The following is a 17964-nucleotide window of genomic DNA, read 5'->3' on the forward strand; positions in this document are numbered from 1 at the left end:
ATATATATTCAACACTTGGGGGAAGTAGCCTGCATTGTAATCACCTTTTTCATTTTTCTTTTCAAATTGGGTTACGAATTGTTACGATACCTATGATGTATTTCTCATTATTGTTTTTAATTACCTTTGGTTTTTGCGGCTTTGTTTTTCCTTTTCTCATTCGTGTTACTCGCTGGGTTCTTTCTTTCGTTTTGTCATTCGAGGAAATATTCACTGGAGGAAAGCTTTGTTCTACATCATACACTTGCATCGGGGAGTTCGTTTTCGCTTTCTTGATTATTCTTTTGGCCCTGAAATACCTAAGCATCCGGGTCTCGTGTTTCCTAATTTCCTTTTCATACGGGTTTTTTTCCTTCACTGGTGATCGCGGTGTACTGTTTTCCATTAGTCACATTTCTTATTCATGGGTTTTCTTTATTCTCTATCGTATTGTATATTTTCATCTCTTGCATACCTATCTTGCCACTTGTCATACTGCTAGCCTAAACAACAGCAGGCATCTTTTCCCAATACTGGCAATCATATAATCTACGAGGACATTTTTACTCTCCTCTGATACACATATCCTCTCGCATATTGGCAACACTTTTTTTTTTCCTTTTGTGCACCCAAAAAATTGCTCTGGTCTCTTTCTTTCTTTCTTTTTTTCCTTTTCGCAATTGGCTTCGGGAGGATATTTGCTTAGCTCTCACAAATTTTTTTATTTTTTTAAGTTTCTAGTTTTTGTGCAATTTTTGCAGTTTGTGAGCTCTGCCCTTTTTTGATTTTCGTTGCTTTTGCCTTAACTACCTCTAGAATAAGGAGAACATATTCCTCATGGATATCGGCGCAAAAAAAAAACAATGCTACTATTATATTTTTTTCCAAAACGTACCCTTTACCAGGTCTACTGAATGTGAAGTACCATGGCCCGGGAATGGTCCCCACCGTAGCTACTCCGTAAGCATTTATCCCCCACCCGTGGGTCCTGAACTCCTGTCTAAGCTATTTTTTATTTTCCCTTTGTCAACATTGTTCTTTTTTGTTGTAGGTTGGGTTGGAATTCATTCTTAAGATCTTGTGGTTTTTATTCCAACAATAGGCCAGTAGTTAACAGTCGGCACAGGATGTCTGTCCCTCCCGGGGTGCATGAACTCGTGAACTCGAGTACTCGGCTATCTCATCTCAACCCGTCCCCCTCATCTTCTATCTAGTATGTGTATGTATATGTGAGTACTTAAGTACCTGTCCTGCGAAGGAAAATCATAGATTATAATTATGAATATGAAAAGAGTAAAAGATCATCACCTCGTTACGAAATGCATGTTAATGTATTGTATTGGATGTGTAGGTGTATAGTAAAAATCAGGAACTATTGATGGGCCCCTCCCCTCCCTCCCTTCCTCGATGAGGGGGAACTGGGGGCGCACGCGCGGTTGTCAATAGCTGGATGATCGTTGTTATATAACATGGTTCTGATCAGGATATCCAATGGCTTGGGAATTCCACTTCGCATAATATATTTATTTTTTTTCCCTTTGGGTGGTCCTCTCTATCTTGTTTCATAAGTGGCGGGTCCCCTCTTTGCCCCGCTGGACCTTGAATTTACTACTTTATGAAGTATACAGGTATTTGTCGGTTCTCAGGGAATAGTTTGATCCATAGTTTAATTTTGAAGTTTTTTTTTTGGTACGTACCTTTTTTTTCCAATACCTTGTCTTACGGAGGAGTTACCTTAATCAACTGTTTGAGCTCCCTACTTGCGAAAAAATAAATGGGAGGATTGGTTCTGGGCGGTTTTGTGAAGCAGGCCATGCTATTTCACCTTCGGTAAGGCCGGAAATAGCAAGCGTCTTTTCTCTTAGGTGGGGATGTGTAAAGAAACATAACCATCTTCCTTTTGACAACTATAGAAAAATAAAAATAAAAATAAAATAAAAAATAAAGGTATCATATGATAAATACTCATCCTTTCCTGTTGCTTACGTCTAACTTGGGGCGGAGGAGGAGGAGAGGGGGTTGTAGCTTAGCTTAAAGATCAGACTAGGGATATTGTTGGTCTTCCCCCCGCCCCATGTATCCCAGCTAGTATCGCGATGGTGCGCACTATAAAGAGCCTATCGGTGTTTGAAAGGTTCCACCGCCGGAGAAGGAAAGGAACGATGGTTGATAAGACCCACGGGTGGAATCCAAGAGGTTTTGACTCAACGTTAATGCGATGAGAGATCATAATTAACTTCCGTGCGCCTCCTGCTCCTTCAACATGGCTTTTTCTTGCAAGTTCGACTTTTTTTTTCCCTTTCGGCGCTCTCTCGGGGGAAGTAGATCTCATGGGCTGCTGGCAAGTGGTTCCTTACACTTTAGATAGACTAGCGTGTCCTCATTGCATTTTGACGATGCATGCATAAGTTTACTCTGCTATGTATGTATGTATGATATGTATGATATGTACGATGTATGATGTATGATACGGGTGTGCATATGTGTGTTCCTCTTTTCGTCTGATCTGAGGCTCGAGCACGAGGGTTTCACATAAAAACAAAATATATCTGAACTTCCATTATGTCTTTTTTTCGTGCAAGGCAGGCTTCCTTCGCATCGATATCCCAATTCAGGTCTATCACCACTCTGGGCAAATGCATGCGGGATTGCTTCACCGTTTGCCTAGGTTTCTTTTCCCTTCAAGCAACCACCCGGTTTTTTTTTTTAATATGATTGAATATTATGGAGGAGTATGCTGTATGGGAGGGCCTTGCTGATTGTTGGGTGGTTTATCTATTTTTTATCTATTTTTTATTTTTTTGCTGGGAACGTTGGCTAAAATATTCGATGATGATGCGCTTTGAGATATATCCATGTTAATTGTAGATTTTGGTTGCATGACCATTTGGAGGGAGTAAGGCCCCATCGGTGTCTTACCTTTATCGAGGTAGTGCCCTTTCGGCTTCGAGTTAAATACATAGAAATGGCAATGGGCTGTTTTTCAAGAACCAGTTAAATACTCCTGTAACGGTCGGACAGTAAGCGTCCAATCACCGAGTACTTCTATTTTCTTACATACATACCCAAGTATCCAAGGTTTCCTTCGAAACACAACCGGCTTTCGGTTCCCTTCTTTCTTTCTCCAAGAAAAAAAAAAACTTAAGAGACATTGTCTCTTTTCATGGCTGCCACGAGGGCGTCTATGGGGTCATTCCCATGGAGAGGGGTGAGGGGATATGCAACGGCGGAAGGGCTTGTTAACGTTTTTTTTGTTGGCTGTTGTTGGGTGGTCATCGAATCGGGTACTTATTTACCTTGACGGTTTGTTTCTGATTTCTACAGGGCTATGGGGTGGAGGATGAACCGGGGATCGAGAGCTTGTAATTGAATCGTTGGGGGAGGGACTCTCTCTTTCTTTTCCCACTGTATTTGCTATGAGAGTTTAAGGACTTTTCGCTAAATAACTACAAAGAGAAACCCCGTGGACCCCGTGAAGGGGGGGTATATTTTGATGAGATATTATCTACGAGGGGATAGCTAGCTGGGATTTAAAGGCACCGAATTACTTTGCTCAGGGGAGACTTGAATTGACTTGACTCGAGTATTGGCTGCAACCTGGATATTCTTTCCAACTGAGAGGTAAACTTGACTTCCAGGTTGGTATAGACACTAGTCATCGACATCAAACGTTGCAAACCTGTACAAAAAGTCAGAAGAACAATTGTGAACGGACAAGAAGAATACGAGCAATGTTTATCTCATCCTAGCTTAGGGGAAGAAAGAAGCCGGGGGACGAAGATACATACTCCACAGATACTTTTTTGCATGCACGCAAAATGGATAGATAGAGGGCCTTGAGCTAGCTAGCTAGTACACTGTGATATGTATGTATGGATAGGAGCAGCAGCAGCGCAGCAGCGGCTCCGGGTGTGTGTGGCCTATAGTCAACTGCATGATATTTCGGAAGCTGAAGAACTTTCGAAGGTTCTTTAGGCGCTTCCATGCATGAAGCTAGTGCTGCATGGTGCAGCCTTCATCATTGACGGCCTGAAAAAAAAAAAAAACTGTTTTCCGAGTTGTCCTGCTAAAAAGGGCTTTAACTCCGTCGGATGAGCTCAGTTTGAAAAACACAGATTAGTGTGGATAGAAGATCGGCGTATTCGTGGATTTATTTGATTCCATTACGATACAGCTATGTATGTATGTATGTATGTATGTATGTATGTATGTATGTACGTGAAAATGTACAGCAAATTATTTCTAAGTCCTTTCCATGGTATTTCGTCCGTCCGTTGACTAGTTAGCTATTCCTAACTAGTGGATCGTATTGCAGCGCTAAACGAGGACACATACATACACAGTAGTAATGGGGCATAGACAGTACGGACTTACATGGCACGTACGAGATCAAGGCAATGTCTAACGACATATCGCCACTCCACTCCACATTTTGAAACAGGCATATGGAGACCCTCGGAACGATCCGGATCCGGATCGGAATTTTTTTAATTAACTGCTACACTGCTTTGTTGTATGTAACATAGTCACAATCAAGAGAAAAGGAAATATAAAAAAAACCTTGATTTTATGATTCTATGAAATCCTTATATCATATTCGTTTTGGGGGAAAGGGAGAGGCTTGTTGGCTTTCTTACGCATACTTGCAGAAAAATCATATGGGGTCGGGGTCCCCCTTGCTCAAAGATTAACACTTGGGATGATTATATTAGAGCTTGGAAGTGTAGTGTTGGTTCATGATCAAGTGTGATTTGTACCTACATAATGCATGGCATTCAAATTTGCCTGACTGTTGTTCGCTATGATCGGATAGTTACTTACTTGCTACTGGTGGCGTATAAATAAGTCGGGATTGTGCCGTTTTTGGTAACACTTCCTAGTTGCTTATAGCTTGGAGGAATAATATCCAATATAATCCAATCCATACGATTGGAGACCCTTTGCTTTCGGTAAGAGCGACGAAAATTGACATTCATCGTGTGTGTGAATTTCTTACCTGTGGAGAACGGGATATTTTACAATGCTAACTTAATGAATTGTATTGAAACGACTGGTTAACGTTAATGGTTCGTCACAAATAGATTAATTTGCTTACTGACGAGGCTGGGCGTTCCACGTGTAATAAGTGACTGAGCTGTATAATATACACATAGAATGTATATATATACACCATACCAGGCCCGTCGACGGTTTGACTCAAGAAAGAAATATATGCTGTCGCTATGACATGTAAGAAGTATGCATGTATGCATGTATCCTTTTGGGTTAAACTCGGCCTAGCCAAGAGGAGAATTTGCGAACTCAAAGGTTGGAACCCAGAATGTTTGAATTTAGCCTACCGTTTACCGAGCTGCCTACCGGGTCTAATATCGAGACACAAAATATGCATGATACATCGAGATACCGAGCTACCGAGATGGACATTTTCAATTTTTCCAAGTCGATGATACTAGTGAAGTGGGGAATCCCGGCACATAACTAATAACTCATCTTGCACGCCTCAAAAAATGAAAAAAAAGAGAAGGAAATGAGTAAGAGACCCATCTCATTTGATAATGGCTTACGGAAACACCGTCTATGCCAAGAAAGAACTAGTGGCTTCGTATTCACTGCTGAGATTGAAGCCATTTCGTCGATGGTCGAGCTATAATGCCAAGGATATAGAAACGCAAGATAGAGTGCAATCGACCCGAAGTCGGTTTAGTGAATTATTGACCTTAAAGGTTAGATGTACCAAACCACCAATTGGAACCATGATGTTTCCCTTCACCCCGGTTTGGATGTCATTGTTCTGTCACACAACCCAAAAGCATGCCAAGAAATTCTCTGATTTGCGGAAGGGGGGTGGGAAGCTTGGGGAAGTTTTAACTTATTTGGGCGTTTTGGGTACTGGGAGACGAGATGCATGCCATGGGAAGGGTCTTTGGGCATGGTTTTTTCTTTCTGGTGATGAATGATTGAAAGGCCGGCGGGCGCACGCGCGCTCAGGGAAAATGTGATTTCAGGGTCTGACAGGGCCAAGCTACTAGGCTGATTCCCTTTCCTTTCCTTTCCTTTTTTTTTTGGGTTCATTCATGAACGAGGCGGTCGCGGTGGGAATTTTGTAATTGTGCATGGGGTTCACGATGAAAAGAAAGTTTTCCGAGATTCGATACACTGAGCGCGCAGTTGTCTCGGGGCGGATGTGTGCGCTGCTTAACTAGCTGCCGCAGACCAAGTGGGACCCTCCAACATGAACTCTATCTTGCGAGTTCGTTGATACGCTCAAGCCCTCTGGGGCCCCATTGATCACCATAAGTAGGCATCCCAGGGTCGACCGGTCATCGGACCCAGAGCAATTGAACGGTATCATCGAACTATTTTCTCGTGAGCTATCTCCATACCCACAGTAGATACGAGAGCAAATGGCACGGAGTTTTTTTTTTTTTTTAGTAGCATGGTTTACAGTAGCATTACGAGGTTACACTATTCCACCGTTTGGGTCGCTTGGCTCCCATTTCGCCCTGGGATAGCCGTGGCTATAGCTTACCTCAGCAGAACATGACATGACAATACCGCGTATACTATATTATTCCGGGGTGAAAGCTAAGGCGGACTTTCTTCTTATTTTCTTTCTATTTCTTACATGATGCCGGGGGGGCTTTACGGCAGACGGCAATTTTTCTCAGACAAAAAGGGACCCAGTACCGAGGTCACTTTCTGAGACGTGGATTCTGATTGATTGGGGAGGCGTTTTTTTATTATCCTTTCGAATTTCTGGCTGTGCTAGATAGGAGTTCCTGTAGATGCAAAGTTAAGTTTATAGAGATCTTGTAGGGACCGGTAGAAGTATTAATGAAATGTATGTCTCATATATTGCGGCCGAATATCTGCATGCTGCGGATATATTATCAAGATCAGATTACGGTACATGTACATGTACATACACATAAGGCTATAAGATGAGGGATGTACGTATGTTGGACGAGCTGATACGAAAGTACAATAGGTATCACCTTGCCATGATATGAATTCAAAGAGATTTGAAGGTCGCTGGTACTTCCTTCGGTACCTTGACGAACTGACCACGAGACGCAAATAAGATGAAACTAATGGCTGGCCTCCTTTGGCGCTCCTTCTTGGCTTACTAGAGCGCCTACCGAGCTAACAGCCTTCTATGCTCCCTTTTTTTAACATGTGATTCATAAATTCATTATGTGTCGATAATATGCTTATAGGTCAGCTTAAGGGTAATACCGACATCGTCGGTTGATATATCCCGTATGAGCTCATGTCAATTGCGTGGCCATGGTCGTACGCATATACCTACGCCCGTTTCGATTCAGCCGCAACGCATTCAAAAACCGGATTCGATTGAACTCCAGGGGTTGCTACATCGACTCATGACTTGAGGACCCAAACTTTGCATATTTGTGGTAAGGCTTCGCAATTCTAACTATCCTCAGGGATTTTTTTTTAGAGAGGGGAGGAGGAGCCGAGCTCCATTGAAATGCGGCGGCCCTCCTGATGAATTAAATCCTGGGATCCTTGCTTCATTGCATCGATGGGGTGTGGGAAGGGAAGGGAAGTGCAAGGTCCCGCTGACATTCCTTGCAGCATGCGCAGGGCGGATACGATGTGACCTGATCTTTTATGCCTTTAATTGGACTCGTTATGGAAGTTAGTATGCAGATGCACATATGTTACCACCGCACATACTGGACCATTGGACCAAAATTTTGTATCGAACTATGAAAGTTTATGCGAGGCGTTTGTGATATCGCTATGAAATGCCCTGGCTAAGATAGTTGAAATTTCAACTAATGTCCTATGTAATCCCGTTTGCCGGGCCATGGCTTGGATCGCATCATAAGGGACCCGCATCGATCGTCAAAGCTTTCCGCCATGTCCCAAGCCATTGGAATGGAAGATGTTTTACTTCTTATATCCGCGACGAATAGCGAAAGTGCAATGCGCGTTGGAGTTTACCGCTCCGGATCCACAGATGCAATTGATGGGGGAAGGGCGCCCGAAATCCAGAAAGGGAATTTCCAAGATAAAAAACCTTATGCAGGTCTCTCTCTCTCTCTGCATCTGTGTCTGTGTTTCTCTCTTCTCCGCATTTTTGGAAATTGAGACATCTGGGCGCTCTTTAGTTACTGTGGATACTAAGTAAGTCATGTAGGTACTAAACCCTTTTGCGCACGGGTATCTGTGAAGGAAGTATCCGGTCTCCGGGTTTCAGATCCCATTTTGACCTTTTGGGAACATTAATTGGGGCTTGATATCGGTCTTGTGCGGGTCTTCAAGATGGGCAAAACGAGGCGCGCTATATATATTTTGCCTTTTGATACATGCGGACATGCAATTAATTTCCTTGGCGATGAAGCAAGAAGAAGATTAATCGATTGTGATGCATGATGGAGCCTGCTGCATCCTGTGCATTATTGTAAAGCAGTTACAAATCAAAAGGACGAAACTTTACCCCGGTGTTTGCTGTTACTAGGTATACCAGTATATTGAACTTATGAATTCATGGGTGTCTTTGTGGAGTAATGGAGTAAATTCTTAACTGCTCTCGGTGTAACGGCGCAGTCAGGGAATTTCATTGGACCTTTCGATTTTGATCCTATGCGCAGTGCATAGAAGACAACCGCGCGCAGTTCATAATAGCCGGTATACATCCATAATGAGTGGGGAACGCAAAACATTTTGAAAAAAAAAGACCCACCTGGGGAAACCCCTTCGGTCACATACATAAAAATATCATGATGATGATGTTGATATTGCCGAGAGACATAATAATACTGGGTCCAGTTAGACCGGGTATGTTAGTTTTCATCCAGTTAGTTGAGTTGCTCGGGTTGGTGAGAGCGGGGCCTTGAGGGAGGGCCATGGCCCATGCCCATGGTAGATCCACTTTTTTGTGCGACAGTCCGTGAACCTCCTTCCTTTGATGATGAGGATGCATGTCTCCCCCAGGTTTGTAGGACCCGGTTCGTGAAATTGAAACTGTCCCCTCGGGATCAACTCAAGTTGATCAAATACAAATTCGGCAATCGTCGCCGCGGCCGCTGTTATTTCCACGCCTGGGCATTACTGGGGGGCTGCGAGAGCTGCTAGCATGCTTCGTATGTGTATGTAGTTGTAAAGAGGAGGAGATACGAAATTCCGCAGGGCGCACACCACCCTCGAAAAGAACGGGGGTCGTTACATAGGTACTTACATCCGTACTTACATGAAAAGGAAAAAAAAAACGTGGCTAACTATGGCTAGCTATCGGGATATTACTTTTTTCCCCTTTTGAAGACCAAAAATCGCAATTTTTCGCTCTCGTAGAAGGAAAAAAAAAAAAAAAACTGTGAAGGTCAGGTCCCGCAGAATAGAAAATATGCAAGACGTCTCAGTTTCTAATTCTGGTGGCTTGATTGCTGTGAATCAAAAGGGTGGGAAGGAAAAACGTGTCAAGCCAGCCGGTTAATCCTCCTAGTTCGTTCGTCCTTCCTTGATAAATGCCAATTAACGACTCCACAGCCTTGCAAGTTGTTTGGTATGCGTGACCTGTCACTGTTTAGCCAGACCCAGTCACCAGGACTCCAGCTGTCCCAAAGCTGAGGATCCGTGCGGATACTGGCTGCATGTAAAACTCGAGCAAGCTGTATGTTCCAAATCGTGCAGGAATCGAACCCATAGGCCTGGTGGAGAACAGCAAAACAGTTCGGCGACCCTGTCTAGTTTAATATAACCTCGCACCTTAGCCAAGAGACGACTAGCTAGTTCAACGAACTACTAAGTCTACCCAGCTCTGCATTTGCTTGCTTGGGATTACTTCCAACGCAAATTGTGGATTCGAATTAGTGGTAATTGCGTTGTCCATAGAATTAGTGAATTCATCACGCATGATGCATGCCATGCCATGGCGTATAGTATGGTGTGTGTGGGGTGTGTGTATGCGTGGAGTCAATTCATTTTGTGATCGACGATGTTTAAATGTATATTTTAAGAAAGTAATCTCGCTGTATCTTGCTTTGCTAGTTTTTTTTTGGTCTTTTCGGATCTGACCGCAGGGTCCATTTGCATGGCCCATGGCATTAACCAATATACGCCGCAACCGCTCAGTCAAATTTCTTGGAAAACCTTATTGACTGTAAGAGGGCGGGAAGCCAGTTTGGAATGGCATACTCCGTTCACTCAACTGGCTCATGATGGTATTCCTTTGAGTTCGTAACTCCATATTGGTGGAAATTTTAGAACTCTCTCCCAAGTTGCGGGCTGAATGACGGCTTAGAAGTTCTTGCTAGTGGTTTTTCTTTTCCTGAGTCGATCTGTTCCGCCAGATGCCGAATACCCGGGTCATCTGAACGGGATCGAGTCGTATCGTTTATTCCCTACCGCACCGCTCCTGTCGGTACTTAAATCCGTACAATTGTACAAGCCTAGTATCGCGATATTGGAATAGGCTATCGACAGGACTTCAAGATCCCGAGGACAAGAGAGAAGAGGTATGTATCTAAACGTGCGTCATGTACAATGATGTATCAAAAAGCGAATTTATCCACAAATATAAAGTTCTTTTTATTCATGTTCATCAGAGACATACGGTTGGGAAATACAGCAATTTAGGATAACTCGGATGTGTAGTTGAAATCTTACGGCTCTAAGCCGGCCGTGCAGTGTACTTACATCCTGCACATGTATGTACTTCAGGATGGATGTCTGGTATCAGAAATAGCACCCGGTTTGAAATGAACAGGTTCCTGAGCTGAGGTATCTTGGAACAGCTCCCGATAGCCGGAAGTACAATCCGGTCGAATCTCAGCAGAGAGTCCTAGGTTATTTACCTAATGTCTACAAGCATTCTTCTAGACCGTCACAAAGATACATCAGATAGTGGCTACGATACACGATGCCCGTACCCTGTCCGAATCTAGAAGCCGTTGCTGCCTGAAACCTCGAAACTAGCCGAGCCGCTGCTTATACCCTACACAGTAGAGAACTTCCTCAACAGTAAATGAACACGGACTCGTCCGAGCTCTTTGGTCTACGAATAGTTAGCAAGAGTCGGGACGTTTTGAAGGTTACACATGATGTCGAACCCGGGTGTGTCGTAGTAGTAGTCCGGATTACCCTTCGATTTCCCAGCTTTATTGAAATCAACATCATATTAATATATCTGATATGAGAATATATCACATTTTCCCCACGCCGCCCCTCTAATGGGCAAGGCGCAACCAGAAAGAACCCCGTCAGTAACAATGCCACGTTACAAATGTCCGAGTATGATGGACTCTGACTGACCAATATATTTGATAGGTTTTCTTTACAGAAACGGGGCAGAGAGAGTGTCTCCTCATATCCTGGCCGTTTCTTCGGCTGGACCGCCTCATGGGCGAAAAGACGTTAGTCCTCTCGCCGGGCTTTTATCCTTTTTAGCTATTCCTCGGGAATTCTGGCGGGCTTGGTCGCTTGATCGTTGCTACCCGGGTACTAGTTGCCGCTTCATTAATGGGAGTATTCCTGGTTTAGTTGAAGGGTTTTCTGACCCATGGCCCAGTGTGAAACGGGGCAGATCACTGACCACGGGATGAAAGTTGTTAGGCAGCGTTCTCATCGGAATTCAGGTGGATAAAAGGCTAGACTTTATGAATATGAAGCCTTGGATATTAGGGCTTTCACCCTTACATGGCCCAGAGACTAGACCGCGGTATCCAGTTTCATAAGGTATATGTACATATACTTAATGGTACGCATAAGTGCTTGGCTCATATTCGAGACCTAAACGCTTAGAAATTCGCAGATTAGTGACAAATAGGCTAATTCTAGAGTTCATTTACTAAAGGTATACTTGTAATACGTTGTGTGATAGGTAGCATGATAGTGGCCTATTAGTTAGGCAAATACCATGAACAGATAAAAAGTCTTGGAAAAGGCAGTCTTGGAATGTCCGACGAAGACATGCAGCACACGACCCCCTCCCCGGATAATTCTACGGAAACTTCTCCGACGATTCGCGATGGCGGAAATACTATGATATCGGTGGGTCCCAGCAGCCGCGGGCTCGGTTATGATTTTCGGGTCCCAGCTGAGGGGATGGGATCCAGAGCCAGGTATCTGGGGATTATCGAATATGAATCAGGAGGTCTTGGTGCGACCAATTATAATGCTTGTTCGACCAGTACAGAGGGAAATGGAACAGTCAGCGCGATTTCGAACTTGAGAGTTATCAGGAATAATATAGCATGCAGAGGAACTCGGTGATACGTTACGCCTCCAATAGAGTCTCGAGAAGTCGACTAGTTTTGTGGGATCGATGCTGACCCGCTCGACTCGGCTGGACTTGATCAATTGATGGCATGGCATGGCATGGTATCAAATTTTCAAAGATGCAAAGGGCTAACCCCTTCCTTCTTCTCTTCCACTCCATCTTCCTGAAATCTCTAGATGCACATAGGTATGCATGGCCCTGGCATAACTTCGACACCTGCACTATTAAGCCTAGTTAGCTAGCTAGCAGGCGCAGGTCAGGAGCCCACTTTTCCCGCCTCAAACAAAACTCCCTGTTCAAAGACAGCCGCTCTTAGGTGCCGTTCACGTTTCCACGAGCCTTTTACCCGACTCTCCCGATGTCCTAGCACTGCTGTAACATGATGGCGTACGCCCTTTAGCAATTGAAGTTGAGAAACATGGGGGGACAGGCCCTCATTCCAACATCAACATCCGGCCATTCCACATGCATTCGACAATCTTCGAGCTACGCAAGCAAGACACGGTGGCGACCCACTAAAGCTCATCTCCCAGCCTGCACTCTCAATCAGATGCCCATGCATTTTTTTTATGCTTCTGGAAAACAACGCAAATGTACCATTGTCGATGGGAGGGCGAGACATGCCTAAGGTTTTGATCCTTTATGGATACCTCATCGATACCCTCGACGACAACTTTCACGATCATTCGTTAGGCGACAGGGACTTTGGAAGCCACTAAACGGGCACGGATTTACAAAGACGATTCAAGTCAGGGAGTTGCATATCTGTCTCAAGCCATCTCATCGATTTGGACATCTCCGGATCTCCCTCTTGATATTGGTGTCTTGGCATTAGGTTGTTGCAGTTTGCAATGTCCGCCAATGCAGGTTTTCAAAGAGAAAGAGGGGACCCTTCCCTGCGCAAAGGCCCAACTTTTGCGCAAAATCTTGGCCATGCAGGTCTTGGAGCTACTCAGCTTTCGACCACCAAGCCGAGTGTATTCCGTATACGCTATCGGAACGCTTCTGAGCCGTGATCACACGGTGGATGTTGCCGATTCGATCGGTACTTGCGAGGGTTTTTTTTCTTTCTTTTGACCTGTTGGCTCCGTCTCGACGGGTTTCAAGAAGAGACAACCATACACCAATTCGCATGCATTGCATCTACGAGTTGGAGAATTCTGCAAGAAGGGATTGCGTATACCTATTGGTATACGTACATGTATAAGCTAAAGGACAGGAAAATTAGGCGCCAGTTGCCGGTCCCTCTGTTTCCGCAGGAATTTTCCAAAGGTCCGAAGGGCCCACCGAGATTTAGAGATGGCGTCTGTGCAGATTAGGTAAACTTTCCCCGAGTGGGTCCCTCTCTCTTCAATCCGCAGGTGTTAACATTTTTGTACCTGAGAGATCCGCTGTGACCTCGGATCTGATCTAAGGTGTAGGATTCTTTGTACCACCGTCCAGTCCGCCAACTCCTTGACGCCGCAATTATGCCGCTAACCGTGCCCAGAGTCCCAGGGGAAAGATTTTTTGCCGCATCGGCCGCATTAGCGTCGGCGGCTACTGCGCCACATCGATGCCAGCGCACACCTACCTCGGCCGTTACATATCAACCGGCGCGGCCCTTGACAGCTGTCCACCAATCATTGGCCCAGATGTAACCTAGGACAGTTCTTATTCAGCAGGAGCTCGAAGAATTTCATCCGGCCCTCTAAGGTTCTTGTAATCCTTACAAACAGCGAAACGTCAGCGGACTCCGCCCGATCCGACCTTCTTTTTCTCATAAACTCCGTCCACGTATCCTCTTTCCAAACCTTTCTCGCTTGGTTATCAGGTGATGAGGGCTTGATGAAAGTAGACAAGGGTTTTTGGCCTTGCTTAGCAAGTCGGCAGGCGACAAAAGTATCAGCTGGACGTGGCAGAGCTTCACCAAAAGAGCGAGCTGGAAATATCCGCCTATCCGAAAAGAGTGTCTGCTCGTGTGAGCGAGGTACGTCATATACTTACTACACTACTTCAACGTCTGTATGTATAGATATGTACGTTACTTAAGGAGGGGCAGCTCGGGGGACGGTTGGGTACCCCATCTGACAGCTCCGAAGTATCCAGCTGGGGGAGCTCTTTGGTGTAGCACCAGATACGCAGCCGAGATTCTGACCCTGCTGATGCTAAAAATGTCTTTCGCTTCTTCGGGGCCGACTGACATGGCATGCATGCGTCGGGAGGTATGACAGGAAACCGGGGATCAACAGGGCTACTTGCTGGCCGACAGGTTGAGGATCTGGGGAGGGGGGGGGAGCGGTCTGGAGAAATATCCATATCGGTAGGGTGCTCCATGCCCCTTCTCCTTCCTGTGGCTTGAATAAGAGCCGCTCAAGCGGTGAAAAATTTTGTCTTTCCCTTGCAGATTGGGGTGCCGGGGTAAATTCAAGCATGGAAGGGGATATAGAAGCGGCAAAGAACAAAAAAACGTGTTTTGTATCTTGCAGGTTGCGCAAGTCGCATGCACGGTGCCATCATCGGTTCCCAATTTCTGGGAATTTCATATATCAGTCCTTAGGCTCGGCCTTCCCGAAATAGTTACAAATTCGAGAAGCCTCTTTTTTGAGGGTCGCACACCCATACATAGTATTCAAAACAGCCACAGCGTGCAGGCAGGCAGGTGGCGCCAAGCTAAAAGAAAGTGAGCAAAGCAAATGTATTGGGTTTTTTTCTATTTCCTCGGGAAATTCAAAGTCCGGTATCGCCTGCACTTACCGAATGTGCGTGGATTACATAATTCTGGAGGGCAGTCTGATATAATCAGTCGGCTGTAACGGTTTTTAGCCCGCTGCATTGTTCGGTCATCGAGCCTATCAGAGCTTTCGATGTTCTCGAAATTTTATCCGCCAGTAACAAAGATTCAAAAGTATTTGAATATGCATGTAGATGATAAACCAGTTGCATATATCCGCCGCAGCTTTAGAAATTCAAGTGCTGCCTGATTACATCAGCCTTTGTGACATATCGTAGCACCTTCCTCCCATCTCAGGAAGTTTCTGAAATCGAAATCGAAGTCGAACTTCGAAGTCAGAAAAGCTTTCGGGAACCTTTAGCTCTGAAGCTTCCGTGTCGCCGATTGGCTCGAAAATCCTGTTCGTAGCAGCGCTGACCAGCTGGACTGAACCCGCAACACATCTGTTGTGTTCCCGCCGATTCCGTTCTGTCCTTGCACAAAGCCCGGGCTTTGCATGGGACGATTGCGAATCATAACCAGGCTTGGACGCTTAGTTTAGGCTCGAGTACTTTTGGGAGGAAAAACTCGGTTGCGAAAGCTATCGAGTCGAATCCAACGTTGATCGATGTCCGGGCGAAGCCGCCACACTTGCACTTACACAAGAGGGGTTACGTTACACTTTTTCCCCAGGTACTCCACTACGTTCATAAACTTCAAGAATTAATATATTCGATATCATCATCGTTTTTCTTTGTCAGCGACCAATCACACGCCATATCTTCCTGCATCCGCGACCTCCGAAGTTTGGGAGAGGGTTTTTTTTTTCGTGATCTTGGATATATATCGGATACCTATCCGGCATTATATCCCTGGTTTCGACCGCCAAGTTGCACATACGACTCGAAAGGGGTGTAGCGGGAAGTCTATTGACTTCAAAAGAAGCTTACACAGTACTGTGGTGTCATCGCCTGTGCATGTGCAGAAGATTGCGTATACCATAATCCTCAGCCTCGGGGTATTCCGGTATCTGCCATTGAGAGGGAACAAATACTAGAAGTATCAACAAGTACCTCCTGGGGAGGCATCAAGGGCCTCAAGGGCATCAAGGGCAGCGAAGGGGCACCAAGGGGGTATCCGGGGACTGGTGGCAAAGAAGAGATGGAGACAGTTGCGACCTGGGCACCAGGTGATTATCTCACTGACCAAGCTGAGACTCGTCCACGATTTGCCTTGGTAATCCTGAACCAACCAATAACTGATATCGAAGGGTTTACGAGATTATGGAATAATGGTATGTATGTGCGTGTATGCAATATGCATATGCATAATGAATGAATCACCAAAAACTCCCTATCATTCCACTTTTTTGTTCCCTTCCCTTCACTTTTTTGGGAAGTCAGAGTCAGATTAATATCCCGTTTAGAAGGTTTATAATCACTCCGCACTTTATCTCCACATGCATGCTGCTGTGCTATACTGTATTGAGAAAGGGAGGAAGAGAGAGAGAGAGAGAGAATATATTCTAATTTTCCAATAATCATCAACAGCAAGTCTGCGAGTTTGTGCAGACGGTGGGGCGAATCAAATCTATGGCATCGAAATTGACAACGATATACCAGTACGTGATTATTCTCCACCCCTTCTCCTCACGAACTTCACAAAGAAAAAAAAAGCGGAAATCATCTCCACGGCATTGCCGATTCACAAAGTCGGGATGATCACCCTTAACTCCGTTTGTAACCACGAAGTATCTCTACAAACTCTTTAAGAAGCCAATAGAAAAGTCCCCAAAATACATTCTTCTATGCATTTTTTTTAATTTAAAAAATTTGATAGATCCCTGACTGCATCACTGGTGACCTGGATTCTCTCCAATCCAAAGTCGGAAACTACTATCGTGCACTCGGTGTATCCATAGTTCCCGACCACAGCCAATACGCAACGGATTTTACGAAATCCCTCAACTGGATCCTGAAGCAGGAGCAACTTCATGACTCCCCAAAGCGAGACACCGCCTCTGACGAAGAAGAAGAGGAAGATGACGATGACGTGAACGTGAGCGTAAAGGTCCCCAAAGAAGGGATATACGGTGTCCCCTGGGCTGGCGAACCAGGTGCCCCATCTTGGATTGAACATGCACCCCTTGATATTATAGCTTACGGTGCAATGGGAGGTCGTATGGATCAGACTTTTCATGCAATCGATCAGCTGTTCCAAGCGAGCAATCGGTTGAATGGAGAATTCATCAAAGAAAGTGGGGGAGCAGAAGGAGGACAAGAAGAAGAAATAAAAATGAAAGTCGAAAGTCAGAATACGAGTTCCTCGTCTAATAAAACGGCTGAGAGAAAATTGATTCTTATGTCTGACGAGAGTGTGACGTTCCTATTGGAGAAAGGGAAGAATATTATTGAAACACCCTTGGGTCTATTCGGGAAGACGTGTGGATTGATACCGGTTGCGGCGGCGTCTGTGATCACGACAAAGGGGTTGGAATGGGATTTGGATGAGACGGAGACGAGGTTCGGGGGCATGGTCAGCACGAGCAATCATCTGGTACAAGACCGTGTGGAGGTTTTGACGACGGAGAAGTTGTTATTTACTATGGAGATGCGCAAGATAAAATGATATGTGTAAATCAAAACCGGGTTCCACTGGCCTTTTGCTTACTAAGGAAGCATCCCGCGCACCTGTGAATTTGAGAGAACTCATCGAGACCATACCACCCTGTAATTACTATATACTGTATCGTCCAGATCCAGATACATACATATATATTATTAGTATACACAAGATCTATAGACAACACAAAAACGATACCAGAAACTCCATTTTCCAACATCTCCACTCCCCCATATGTATATGCAGAACTAGCCAGGGAGCCTGTGAAGCCATCGGATTATCTAAGCTGTGGCTGATACATTCTCTATAACAAAAAAAAAAGATATGGAGACTGGCGTGTGGAGGACCTTTTACCGCGGTTAGAAGCGTGAAGCGTCGGTTGAGGCCAAAATAGAGCCAAATGCGGCACGGCCGAACAGCAAATCGC

The 17964-nt window shown here is 45.0% G+C and overlaps 1 protein-coding gene across 1 annotated transcript; it reads left to right on the forward strand.

Annotated features, from left to right (window-relative positions):
- Nucleotides 1–16076: 16076 nt before the first annotated feature.
- AOL_s00210g121 (uncharacterized protein) lies at nt 16077–17543 on the forward strand (the record flags this gene model as incomplete). The annotated part of the gene is made up of 3 exons (XM_011128923.1): nt 16077–16209; nt 16466–16536; nt 16755–17543. The coding sequence occupies 3 exons, from the start codon at nt 16077–16079 to the stop codon at nt 17541–17543; spliced, it is 993 nt and encodes a 330-aa protein (XP_011127225.1).
- Nucleotides 17544–17964: the final 421 nt, after the last annotated feature.

This window comes from Orbilia oligospora (assembly GCF_000225545.1).
Source record: "Orbilia oligospora ATCC 24927 unplaced genomic scaffold scaffold00210, whole genome shotgun sequence".
NCBI lineage: Eukaryota > Fungi > Ascomycota > Orbiliomycetes > Orbiliales > Orbiliaceae > Orbilia > Orbilia oligospora.